The sequence below is a fragment of the Epinephelus moara genome, chromosome 21 (genome assembly GCF_006386435.1).
Source record: "Epinephelus moara isolate mb chromosome 21, YSFRI_EMoa_1.0, whole genome shotgun sequence".
NCBI classification, from domain to species: Eukaryota; Metazoa; Chordata; class Actinopteri; order Perciformes; family Serranidae; genus Epinephelus; species Epinephelus moara.
This window is the reverse complement of record NC_065526.1, coordinates 20,847,662-20,860,636: the sequence shown is the minus strand read 5'-3', so window position 1 is coordinate 20,860,636 and position 12,975 is coordinate 20,847,662. Positions and strand designations below refer to the sequence as shown.

The following is a 12,975-nucleotide window of genomic DNA, read 5'->3' as shown; positions in this document are numbered from 1 at the left end:
AATTTCGCTTTCAGTCATGCCTGTTGTTGCCGTGGGTAACAGTAAGTCGAAATATCATGAGTGTCGCAATATGAATTGTTCATATCATATCAAAAATTATACCGGTATTACTGTGAATGAGATGGTTATTTTGAAGTTGGTACTGTCACAGACCAGACACAGTATATTCTTTCATATACAGTTCTCGGAGTGCTATGGATTTATTTTTAAACACCAAGTTATTTATTTGTTACATCAATAAAACATGTAATTCTGATAAGCTGGGAAGTTTTGAAGGTCTAGAACAGTGGTTCCCAACTGGTCCAGCTACAGGGTCCAGATTTCTCCCTAGTGATTATTGTACCAACATACATCATACCCATCGTGCCCATGATCTCGTCCTGCCGGCTGTCCCCTTTCAACAGACACCGTTTCAATGCTGGTACTACCTCCCGTGGTGGCTTAAAGGCAAGACAACTCTGTCCCCCTATTCCGTTATCGTACCTTTATCATAAAGCACATTAAGGCAGCTTAACGGCACAATATTCCTACCTTGAACAGGCAGTCTAAAAGGGGCTAATACTGGACTTCATGGAGTTGCCAGACACATGTCTCCTAATGCGTACGTTAGTCTGTGTCTGCTGGATGTGTAACCAGGCAACTCCTTGCTAACATGTTTGCCTGATTGTATTATAGGGTGATAATATGTCAGTGTCGTGTTTACAGCTTGTTTCTGCTGCCCTCAAGTGGACAAAGAATAAATTATTAGAAGTTTAAATATTTCTCAAAGAAAACTTTGAAATACTGTTTGTGTCCAAACAGAACATCACTTGTGTTGCTTTGTGCTGTTGTGGCTCATCGTCAGGCGAGTCTCAGCTCCCATGCTTCAGTATGTGAACGACTCCCACACTGAAAGGACATTAATTCCAATGGGATTCATGCGTGTATTAAATGCATTGAGATGTGAGGGAGACACTTGTTTTTAAGGGTTTTTTTCCTCCCTTCTTGCTTGGTAGCGAATGAAAATGGATCCGGCTGTTTTTCGAGGGAGAAGAAAATAAGAGTCTTAGCCACAACAATAATCCATTGAGCAGCAAAACAGGCCTGGCCATGAGCCAGACATTCATGTTCCTCCAGAGTTGTGCAGTGAAGTGCGTCACCTCGGCACAGCTGACCTTTGTGGTTATTGGACCACGACAAAGGCAACTCTAAGAGAGACACACACACACACACACACACACACACACACACCCACACCTTTTGTACCACTGTTCTTATGTGGACTTTTATCAACTATATTTGTTCCCTAACCATTAAACTATTCCTAACTCTAATTTAAACCAGTTCCTTTATCATAAAATATCATCAACTTTTACTTTAAGACTAGCCCTACTTTTTTTAAAGACGATTCCCAACTTTAGTCTTTCCCTAATATGTCATACAATGAACTTTTTATATCTACATACTGATACTTTTAGTAATACTTTCAGAACACTTGTACCAATCCAACAACAATCTCTCTCACACATAGTCACTGTGGTGAACGCCTGTTGTCAGTCACCACCTCCTCTGATCAAATCAAGGCCATGATTAGATTGGTAGGATGGTAGAACAATGAACCCCTACAAACCTCCTCACCTCATATTTCTGTTTATCTCCTCGTGCATCATCATCACAGATGTTATCATGGACTTAAACAAAAGCAGAACAGCTGTTCCCAGGAACAAGACATAGACATGTACTTAACCCTTTGGCCTTGACATGCAACATGTCAATAACTTGCACTGTAGCACAGAAAAGCCTCAAACAAGTCACCTCCCTGTTTTCCTGTTGGGTGTGTCGGAGCATATTTGTACTATTCCTATCAGTAAAGTGAAAGGAAATGATAAAATAATATGTAATGAGCTAAATATTTTCAGAAAAGCATCTAGAAATCAGTTTGGGTTCATGGTGATGTTTGGGTGCAGAGAGTCCCTTTGTTGTCCGACTGCCCAGATTTGAAGGTTTTGGAGTTGGTGGTGCCAGCTCTTTGTTCTGTTGTGGTGTTATTACCAAAAGCCTGGCTGCCGCTTAGCTGAGTTTTTTTTTTTAGATTTTGTCAGACAGTTCCTATAGTCCTAAAAACAGTACTTATCTTCTTCCTCTGGGCCATAGAGCTCCATTGTTGCCTAAAAACTATTAAGAACATCAATGAGCCACACTGTTGCAGTGGGTGACATAATCCTTCATTACCATGAACACACACACACTGTGGTTTATTTTGACTCAATCCTACATACGCCTAGCCTGGTTCAAGACCTTTGAATCGCTGCCCACATCTCAATGACTTTTCATATTGTTTTACATAGATCTGCTGTGATACATTTACAGCTTTTTTCCTGCTTAACAAGTCCATCAGAGCTGTCTTAGCAAATGGCATTTGTAAGTTTAGTCACAGGAAAAACTCTTAAATCGGCATATTTATTTAATTGACAAACAATAGTGAACAGCTTCTGTGTTCACTGAAAATAATACAGACTTGACCGACTGGTTAGAGCAACATGATGTTAGACTAAATACTAAAGTGAAAAATAAATAGATATTTACTCTGATTGTTTTGTTTACATATGCTGTCCTGGTGCCAAAAATGCTTAGCGCTCTAGATCGTCAAATGTGTTTTATTTCACAGGTGAAAATCGTCCTCAACAAATGCACTATTTCCTCCTGTATGAGCACTGTTTCTAACAAGATAGACAACACCATTGTATGCTCTGTATTAAGTGACTAAAGCTACCCTTCATCCGCTAAATGCTTATAGGGATTACTCATCTCTATATCAGTTATTATAGTAGAAGTTAAAGTCGTTCTAGTATTTCACAGCTGGAAAGATGGCCTTTTCTTAAAACCTGGCCGTCTGTGCAGTAGAAAGATGAGAATAATTTTGAAATTAGCGCTGTATGACCAGAGAAAACAGAGGAAAATGACTGTGGCATTTGCTTTTGCTCAAGCGGTAGAAAACCTACATTAACCAGAATACACTGCACCACACCAGACAAATAAACACTCCCACTGATGGAAACGTAATGCAGGTTTACCGTCCGCAAACAATATGATGGCTGGCTGTTAACTAACAATCTTGGGTGCTTTCCGAATCGCATACTTTTTCTCTTTACTTTTAGTAGGTACTGCGGCAGCCAGGAAAAAGTACGTACTGTTGCATGCAGTATGCACACAATCGGGACATACCACTTTATAACATTACGCCCTGAACTTTGACCGTTTTGCTTTTACATCTGTTACCATGGAGATTAAACAAACGCCACTTGTGTGTAGTTTAACTTTAAAGTTATAACTGCACAGGTTGTAGATTCTGATATATTTGTGACAGTGAAATGACATCTGCGGTTCTCTGTCATTGTTATTTTTATACTTATGTCCTTTTGTTGTTTGTATATTTTGATTATTTAGTTCACTAAACAATTAATATTTCTATTATTACTGTTCGACTGGTCATCAGTTACTTCAATGTACATTGCGTCATTGCGACTTCAGACAGCTGTCAATCAGCTGTCAAACAGCTGTCTAGCTGTCATCTGTTTGCAGCTCAGTCAATGTGACGTATCGTCCACTGCAGAGGATTGTGGGTCAGAACAGTCAGAAAAGCATGCTGGTTTGCATACTGCAAAATCAGACTAAATGTAGTACAACATCCTGGTATTCATGGCATACTGCGTTTTGACATAATGTATTCGGACTTGCTAAATGTTTTTTTTGGCACGCAGTATATTATGGTTGTATGGACATTGGAAAGCACAGCTTGTATTGCAGTTTAACAGTAAGCCAAAAAATATTTTAGGCTAGGAAAAGGCAACGCATTAACCAACATTTGACGTGATCAGCACTGCTAAGTTTTACTGTTTCTTAGTTTTTTCAAACTCCGTTTTTTAGAATACAGGAGACAGTGTGGCACCCACCTGTTCATTAAGTCTCGTAATACAGCCAAACAGTACACTAAAATATGTTTCTGCAAACAGTTTAGGTGAGAAATAGACCATACAGTGACAGAATTTTGGTTCATATTTGATCAACACTACCTAGTTTTACAGTTTGATCTGAGTTGAATCGCAGTTTGATAGAGAATGAGAGGGGCAGGTCTCTCTTAATCTGCTTCTATTCTCTTTGTGTCCGAATGCTGAAGTACAACCTGTAGTTCTTGCAACAGCCCTAGAGCCAGCGAGCCATATGGTGTGTTGAGGTGAGCAAGGAGATCAGGACACCAGTAAGGTGGAGGGAAGTTTACTAAAGTTCAGTTTAACGCACTACCCACATTGTGATGATAGAAAGCTGGTTGAAAATTGGCCTTTAAACTAAACTGGAGGTCCTACTGATGCAGTATTGATCCATGATGGAGACATTTATCTGGAGGCTGTAGTGACTTCCATAAAACAGTACATTTGGAGGTTGAGTACTCAAACGATGAAGGCCAGAAATTTCAGCACCTGGCAATATAATCACTGCATCACTTAAGAACAAATCGGTGTATCGATCATCCTGAGAGATGTATAATGGGCAAAGGGATCTGACTCACTGCCCCTGTAATGTCTCAGGAGTTTGAACCCTGGCTCTCCTGTGAAAAGACAGACTTTCAGCCTGCCACTCAGTTTAATTGTAGAATCTTTGCCAGCTTGTGAAATCAAGCTTTAAGGTCTAACTGTAGACAAAAGCTTATTTCCTAATAGTTTCTGTTTTCCTGTTTTTCCTTTTACCGTTTCCTGTTTTGATTTGTGGTCCAGATAACATTCCCAACTCCCTTTCCTCTATCATCCTAATTCTCTACTCTTTAATCTCTCCGCTGCAGCCAAACTTGTACCCGACCGTGGGCCTTCAGACTCCAGGGGAGGTGGTGGATGCAAACTTCGGCCAGCATCCCTTTGTGTTCGACATTGAGGACTACATGCGAGAGTGGAGGACAAAGATCCAGGCTCAGATCGACCGCTTCCCTATCGGAGAGCGCGAGGGCGAGTGGCAGTCCATGATCCAGAAGTAAGGTCACTGTGGAATAACGGGGTGTGGAGGAAGCAATTTTGGCAACTGGTGTTGTTTCAGTATTAGCCTTTTTAACAAAAATTTCAATTTGAATCAATTGATAGTTTTTTTTTTTCTGTTTTTTCTTTTACACTTACGTTTTCTAAGCATTGTAAGGCTTTTCGCTTTCCTTGATATGTACAGTTGCCATGGTTACAGGTGCCATTCTTTTCTATTTGAGGATTAACATGTAGTTTTAGGGATGCACTGATTTGTTGAACGCACATCTAAATCCACAGATATTCGCCTTGTTGACTGACATCGGCCTGTTGACAAATAAGATAATATTCACCAATGGTAGTGACTTATGTTTTTCCGTTGTGTCGCATTGGTTTACGCAGACTGGAAAGTAGGGCGTAAGACCAATGGCGTCTAGTCGACTTAGGGACAGTTGAAATCACAACCAACAGAGATCTTCCCTTAGACACTGTCATGATGTAAGGATGCAGGAAACTCACCATTGATGGTGTCCTGTCATCCTGTGGGCAATAGAAAACGTGTTTGGGAGGAACAGAGTTCTTCCCTGGGACACCATTGGGACGAAAGGAAGCAGTAAACTTAGTACTGACGCTTCAGAGGACGCTCCCTCTTGTTTCTCTGATAATGCTACATTGTGAACAACAAATCTGTGTTGACATCAGCAGGAGAATACGTCTTATATGAAACGTCTGTGTTGTCACTACATTTTTTAAATACATCTGTCGCCTACATCCAGGCGCTGCCTCAATGTCTTAGAATAAACTACAACTAATAAAAAGACAGCGATGTGTTATGATCCACCTCACACACAAACTAGCTAACAAATGCACACCTGACACAATTAAGCAGCTCTGTCTCCCACACATGCAACACAGCGCCGTACTGCGTGTGTGCTACTGCGGTCATTTCATTCATCTCACAGACTGATTTAGAGTAGCACAACATTCATACATACAGAGGAGCAGCTCTGTGTCTCTCTGAGTGTTGCTGGAGAACTTGTGAGTGAGTGAGTGGGGCGGAGCTGTGCAGAGAGTATGAGAGAGGAGAGATGCTCACTGGCACGGCTTTTTGGAAAAATTTAACGCAACTTAGGCCTATAGCAATATAAATGGCGTTGTCTAAATCAATATCTTGCTTGAAAATATATCAATACATAGTTGTCATATAGCCCAACCCAACAAAAAGATGCAGAAACGAAAAAAGCAAAAGTGCCTCTTTGGCAATATATCAGACTCAAACCCAATGCTAATGGGAATCCTAATAATGTTAATGAGGGAAAGGAGTTGGTTACATCACAAAGATCATCAACAAATGAAGAAAATGATCATTGTCGTGTGGATGCCAATGAGATACTTTTGATGTGACGCTGTAGCAATAGGAAATGTTCGGTTTGCATTGGCAGTACCTTAATATGGTGCTCTCACATAACTGAGTGTCATCGACGAATATCTTTGCAATTGATGCAGTCGTTAACACCAGTGTCGTCACTTTAAATACTCTCAAAAGTCATCTGATAATGAGCTAAAGGAAATATTGGACTGTAGGTGACAGGAAATTACTGCTGACTTGACGAGGATCGAGGCCCAGATGGACCACTTCCCCATCAGAGAGCAGGAGCCGTGATCCAGAAGTAAAAGCTGTGGGACTCGGTTTCTCTTCATGCCATGCCCTGATGGGATTAGCTCTCTGTTGCTATGATTACTTGTCCTGAATGGATTTAATCTCCATTTGATGGGGATTGGGGTTGAGGGTGGGGTGGAGTGGAGGGAGCCATTGCCTTTTATCCAGGAAAGTCGCCTCGCTGTGTGGGATTGAAAACAGGAAGTTTCTACGCTCGCATCAGATTGGTGGATGGGAAGTGTTATTGTCTTTGTAGGGCAGCAGCAACATGATGACGAGCCGGGAGGAGCGGAGGCCTCTGGTCACAAATCTCCCTGCCAACACCGCTGGCAGTGTCATGAGAGTTGTGTAGATAAAAAGCAGTCAAGAAGAAGAATTCATCCTTGAAAAACACTGTTGAATTGTGGGTCATCTTAGTACCCATTCCCTCTCATCTGCCTGCACAGAAGTCAAACACACCTGCACACACATTAAACAGTCAGTTAGCGCACATGCATGCTTTAAGAATAATTCCAGTTTATTATTATTTGTCGTTTTGGTCGTCATTTATACTTTTGAGTACAATATTATTGTTCCAAAGTTAATTTCTTAGATTTTGGGAACACTAAACAGCAGTCAGACCATCAAAGAGTTTGGAAACAAGCCAGCAGTTTAGCCACGAACATGAAACCAAAGGCAAACGTTACAGTTATTACCCAAACTCTCCATTGTAAAACAGTTTACAAACCAACTTCCTGGTTCAAGTTGTGTGCACATTTTGCCTGTACAATGAGTGGATTGTTATTGACATTTTAAGTGTGCTTACTTTTGGTCATATCTCGAGATAAAACAGTTTAGATAATCTGAATAAACTGTCCTGACCCAATGAAGAGAAGCTCTTACCTGTTCAGTGTAATGGTCTGTGTAATTTCTCCGGCTGCTGCGTCTGATCACTGAGTGTGTTTCGTTTTCTCTTGTCTCGTCAGGATGGTGGCTTCCTACCTGGTGCACCACAGCTATTGTGCCACAGCTGAAGCCTTTGCCAAATCCACAGACCAGGCCGTGCACGAGGAGCTGGCCTCCATCAAAAACCGACAGAGTGAGTCTTTCTGTGTGGGTCTTTTTCTAAATAATCCTCATATGAGGTAAAAATGGGACCCAGAAATGTTCTCAGTATTTTAAATCTGATACTGATATCAATATGGAAGTCTGCTGTTTGCTAAGATAAAAGTGGTCACAGCATGAAAGGGGATCTACTGCTTAGAATATTTAAGTAAAAATAAAGTCTATCCCTCCCTCTGTGACGTCTGATTGACAGATAGATTCTTAAAATGCGGTGTGATTTCCTTTGCATGAAGCACAAATTGCATCATTGCATCCTGTTAGTTAAAACAGCAGTGAATGTGTACTGTACTGTAAAAATGAGTGTTTACTACATATGATATACAGTTAGTATGAAATTTGACATAGCTTCCTTTATTCCTCTTGCACAGTCTCTGTAAGTATTATCTTTTGTAAATATGCTCACATTTGGTTTGCAGAGATCCAGAAGCTGGTGTTGTCAGGCAGAATGGGCGAGGCCATCGAGACCACCCAGCAGCTCTACCCCAACCTCCTGGAGAGGAACCCAGACCTTCTCTTCATGCTCAAGTAACTAACCGAGGCTGAGTTTGAATGTTTTTTTTTTTACGTTCCATTGATTGATTTTAGGGTGCTTTCAGACCTAGAGTTGTCTTACTTTGGTCCGAATCAGAGACTCATTTTGTTACAAAGATACATAGTTGCCTAGAGTTGGTTCGTGTTCTCACAGCAGCATTTACAAGCAGACCAGATAAAATGTGTTGTGTGAGAAAGCTGCTCTTGATTGGTCAGAATTTCCATGTGTGAAAAATCCAGGAAGTAAACAAAATGTTGAAGAAGAGTACACTTGCAAGATAAATGTGACACTTTCTAATGTCACAATGGAGGGACAACTACGCAGGTTGATTTTAGCGCTGCTCATCGTGGACTATATTGCTGTCATTGTTCATTTTAGTCAAACCATACAGTTTGAAAACGAGGCGCGGCTCCAACTAGAAAACAATGTTTTGATGCATTGGATGTGCTGAATGTGCATATTAAGGCAGTACAGGAGGAGGTGCACATTAATAATCCTCCAGGACTGTAACATGCTCATGTTTAACCCAAACAATGTGTCATGTGACTGCAGTTGGTTCAGATCGAGGTCGGAACACATTCTCACCACAAACAAACCACACCAGAGTGTGTTTGTATCCGGTTGTTTTGGTGCACCCGAGTGTGATTGCTGTGTTCACACCTGCCCAAACAAACCGCACTTAGAGGGCAAATGAAATTGAGTTCAGTTGAACCGAACCAAACGGGGCAGGTGTGAAAGCACTCTAAATCACAAGGTTGAAGATTTGCCTCTTAGTAATTAAAAATACTAAAATAAAGACCATGTTTCAAGGAAATCCTGCTGCATATGGTGCAAAAATCTAACAGTCTACTTTCTGTGGCACTTATTGAAACTGATAGATTTAGCAGTGATGATAATGAGAAATTGTTCTTATGGAAAAGGGATTTTATTTGCTCACTTTTTCTTTCTCCTCTCCTGTTCAATCCTCTTGTCTTTTCTCTCTTTCTCGGCCTCTGTTTTCTTACTGTCTTCTTCCTCTCATTATCTTCCCTTCCATTTCTTTATCCTGCCCTCCCTCCCTTACGTGCATCCCCAGGGTGAGACAGTTCATAGAGATGGTGAACGGGACGGACAGTGAGGTGAGGTGTCTGGGAGGTCGCAGCCCAAAGTCTCAGGACAGTTACCCCGGCTCCCCCCGGCCCTTCAGCAGCCCCAGCCACAAAGCCAGCAGCTCCCAGCCCTACCTCCCAGGTACGCTCCAGCTGTGCTCAGTGTATTCACATCTTTCTTTTTACGCTTCACGCTGCTGCCACTCTTTCAAAATGTTGTATCTTACTTGATCTTATAATTTACAGTTTTACAATTCCATGATTTTATGCCTTTTAATGATTTATTTCATCTTGTAATTTTTCTTTATGATTTTAAGATTTATGGTTTTGCTATGATAAGTGGGTGGTGGGTTTGACGGAGAAAGGCTGTGGTGAGGTCTGTTTGATCCACAGTGCCACAACAGGGGGATAGATTCTGGGGCAGCTGTGGGTCGTACCTGGCACAGACAATACCCGTGGTGGGGTTAGCTCTTGAGATCACTTCCGGGGGTTAGATGAAAGACACTTATTTCAATTAATCAATGTCTGTTGGTGAGTCTGTGCCCGTTGGGGAATTACAGGCTCTGATCGTTAAGATATATAAATCGTTTTGCATTTTACAGTGACAGCAATTATCTTTTTACAGCCTAGTATCTGCTCTATAAAATGTGCTTAGACCTACAGGTTTGGCATCTTTCTTTTTATTGGCTGAATAGTATCTGGATCAACAGCTGTGCAGGTGTTCACTGAATAGTTATTATCTTTAAGTAGCCCTGAAAAGTTAATGTTTGTGACACAGAACACTCTGTAATTGCAAGTTGTGACAGAAATACAGTTTATGGTGATCAGATTGTCGCTGCACTTTAAACAGAAACACTTTAATGACGTCTAGTTGAAGGGGACTCATCAGCATCAGCAGAGCCTTCTTTATACTAGAGATGTCACTCGTTAATAGTTAAAAACATGTCCATCTTTCACTCTGTTGTTTTCAGGGTTTGACAGTAACTGCTGTAATGGTGTGACGTCTAATAAGAGCCACAGCTCCTCCCCTCACAGTCACAAGCCCTGCCCCCCAGGCTCTGGCTCCACACTCCCAGCGTCTGACGTTAGCCTCAACGGGAGCCGCAGCCAACAACCCATAACCAGGTACTGAGGAAAACACTGACACACACAGCATGCCATTTAATTTGCATATAAAGCTGAATGTATGCTTCGAAACTGGCTGTGATTGGTACCATCCCCTTACTGAAACTGAAATCCACATTAATTTGAATAGCTTAAAGCCACATTACTGGAAGAAATCTGCAGAGAGTCTGATTAAGATTTAGTCCTTTCTAAGCCAATACAGAAATACTGCTGTATTTAACAACACAACTGGCCTTGCTCAACTGTAAGCATAGAGAGTGACTTAACAGCAGCTCAAAAGTTTGTTTTTGCTAACCTCCAGTGGTTTAAAGGAAAGGCAAAGCCTGCATGCCCTACTACATGCCACAAAAGTTTTATAAAGACAACATTCTTATCAAATAACAATCCATATGGGACCAAAACATCAGGCCCAACACTACGTTAACCTGCGCAGTTTCTGTCCAAGCCCGACTCGTGCCCGAACTACAGCAGCAGTTTTGAGCCTGAGCCCAATCAAAATCGGATTGAGCATGTTGAATCGGCAGCGGAGCTTGTCGGTGAGAGAGATCACTCTGATTGGCTGTTCAGGTTTTTATTTCCTCGTCCCTGTAGCGAGTGAATCTGCCTGTAGTGAAACCAGGGCTAACCGGTGCTTCCTCCTCAGGCTCCACTTCACTCAGCTGCCAGACAGACCCGCTGCTTCTTCCCACTTTAACCTGAATAACAAACCGGAGCTAGCTGTGAGGCTAGCGGAGCGTTAGCCGCAGCATGACCGGAGGGAAGCACAGCCAGTTAGCCTCCACTAGTCTCTGAGCTAGCCCCGGCTCTCCGTTTGGATCCAACCGGAGCACAGAGCCCCGGTTTGTTATTCAGGTTAAAGTGGGATGAAGCAGCGGGTTTGTCAGGCAGCTGAGTGAAGCTGAGTGAAGTGGAGCCTGCGGAGGAAACATCGGGACTGTCTGGATGTAATAGTCTGTGGAGGGGCTGCGGTGCTCGGCTGCACAGATAGGAAACCCCTTGACTGACAGGACTCCGCTACTTTGTTTATCTCATGCATTCCTCGGACTTCCAGTTTCCCTTTTTGCATTATTTCCTCTCACGCGGGCGCAGAACGTATGTGCTACTTGGCCGTCTGATGTAGTCCGTGTACTGTGTTCAAATGCAACTGACACAGGACGACATGAGGCGACGTAGATAACGCAACAGTTGGCTTTCGACGCCGCTAGTTCTTTGATGTCGGCTTGGTGTGTCAGCACCTTTACACACATCTCTCCCACTGGTGGGAAGGCAGAAGCAAACACTGTCAACCAACCTGTCTCCGTTGTTTGATCACTCTCCCTCTCTGTCGTAGTCCCCCCTCTTCTCTCACTTTCCCTCTTGATTCAGTCCGCTGAAACTCCTGCCATTTATACAAAAGCACTGCCAGTTTCATTAACAAACAAAACGAAACAAAAAACAAAACAAAAAGTCCCTCAAATTGGCGAGAATGTTGAGAAATTACAGCCCAGCCAGGCCTGAACCTGGCAGGTCTCGTCAGGCCCAGTGGGGCTCAGGCAGAAAATCAGAGCTCTAGCTCTCAGGGAATTGTTACAAAGAGGTGCTGACCTCCAACATCGTTGCTAGAAAGTGTTTCACACGAGATCATTTATGAAATCAACGTGCAACATTCATTGAGGAGGAATTCCTGAACTTCCTGTGAGCTTTCACACGTACTGAGTGTTTCTCTGTCCTTCTCCTCATGTCCTGCCTCAGTAGCGATGTGGATATGGAGGTCGACCACTTCACCAACGGAGTGACAGAATCGTCCTCCAATGGTTTCCTTAACGGCAGCTCCAAACACGCCACCGAGCCTGACGACTGTGACGCAGACATGGGTGAGTACAGTGTGTGTGTGCGGAGGTATTAGTGGCTTAATTTGAGCATTTATCAGCACAGCAGTGCACCCCTGGTTGCCCCTTCGTACATTTGTGCCCTGGTTGATGAGGCTGTGTGAGGGATGAACCACTCGTGAGCAACTCAAAGGTTTTCTGTCCTCCCTTTTCTCTGTAAGAAGAAGACAGCGTCATTCTGTCTCTATGAAATGTCCTTTTTTGAACACCTTGTGGTAATCAAGGATTGGAGGTTTTTTTCTACCCTTGCTGTCACTGCAAGTTGCTGGATAAGCACTCCAGCTAAATGCCTGTATGTACTGTCACTTTATTATAAACTCCATTTTGCATGCCGACCTGGTGGCGGCTCTGCAGAGGTGGAGTCAGCCCAGTCCAAGAGGCAGCTGTGCGGCGGGAGCCAGGCAGCCATCGAGAGAATGATCCATTTCGGCAGGGAGCTCCAGAGCATGAGCGAACACCTCCGCCGCGAGTGTGGCAAGAACTCAACCAACAAGAAGATGCTCAAGGTAACAAAGAAGTCACCAAGATCAGTGCTGTGGAAACTTATCGATGAATTGAACTTGAATTTAATTGAGGCACTTACTATTTACTTAACTAAATAAAACTTTTAATATGT

General features: G+C 42.6%; 1 protein-coding gene across 2 annotated transcripts in view; it reads left to right on the top strand.

The window, feature by feature from the left end:
• The window catches only part of ranbp9 (RAN binding protein 9), a 39,280-nt gene that overhangs the window by 18,534 nt on the left and 7,771 nt on the right, over positions 1 to 12,975 (top strand). Inside the window, exons 6-12 of one of the 2 annotated variants that reach the window (XM_050074730.1) lie at positions 4,817 to 5,001; positions 7,608 to 7,720; positions 8,163 to 8,271; positions 9,354 to 9,508; positions 10,338 to 10,491; positions 12,226 to 12,344; positions 12,714 to 12,865. In XM_050074730.1, the coding sequence (XP_049930687.1) occupies positions 4,817 to 5,001; positions 7,608 to 7,720; positions 8,163 to 8,271; positions 9,354 to 9,508; positions 10,338 to 10,491; positions 12,226 to 12,344; positions 12,714 to 12,865 (987 nt within the window). Of the gene's footprint in view, positions 1 to 4,816; positions 5,002 to 7,607; positions 7,721 to 8,162; positions 8,272 to 9,353; positions 9,509 to 10,337; positions 10,492 to 12,222; positions 12,345 to 12,713; positions 12,866 to 12,975 lie in introns of both variants that reach the window. The other variant, XM_050074729.1, reaches the window with a different exon arrangement.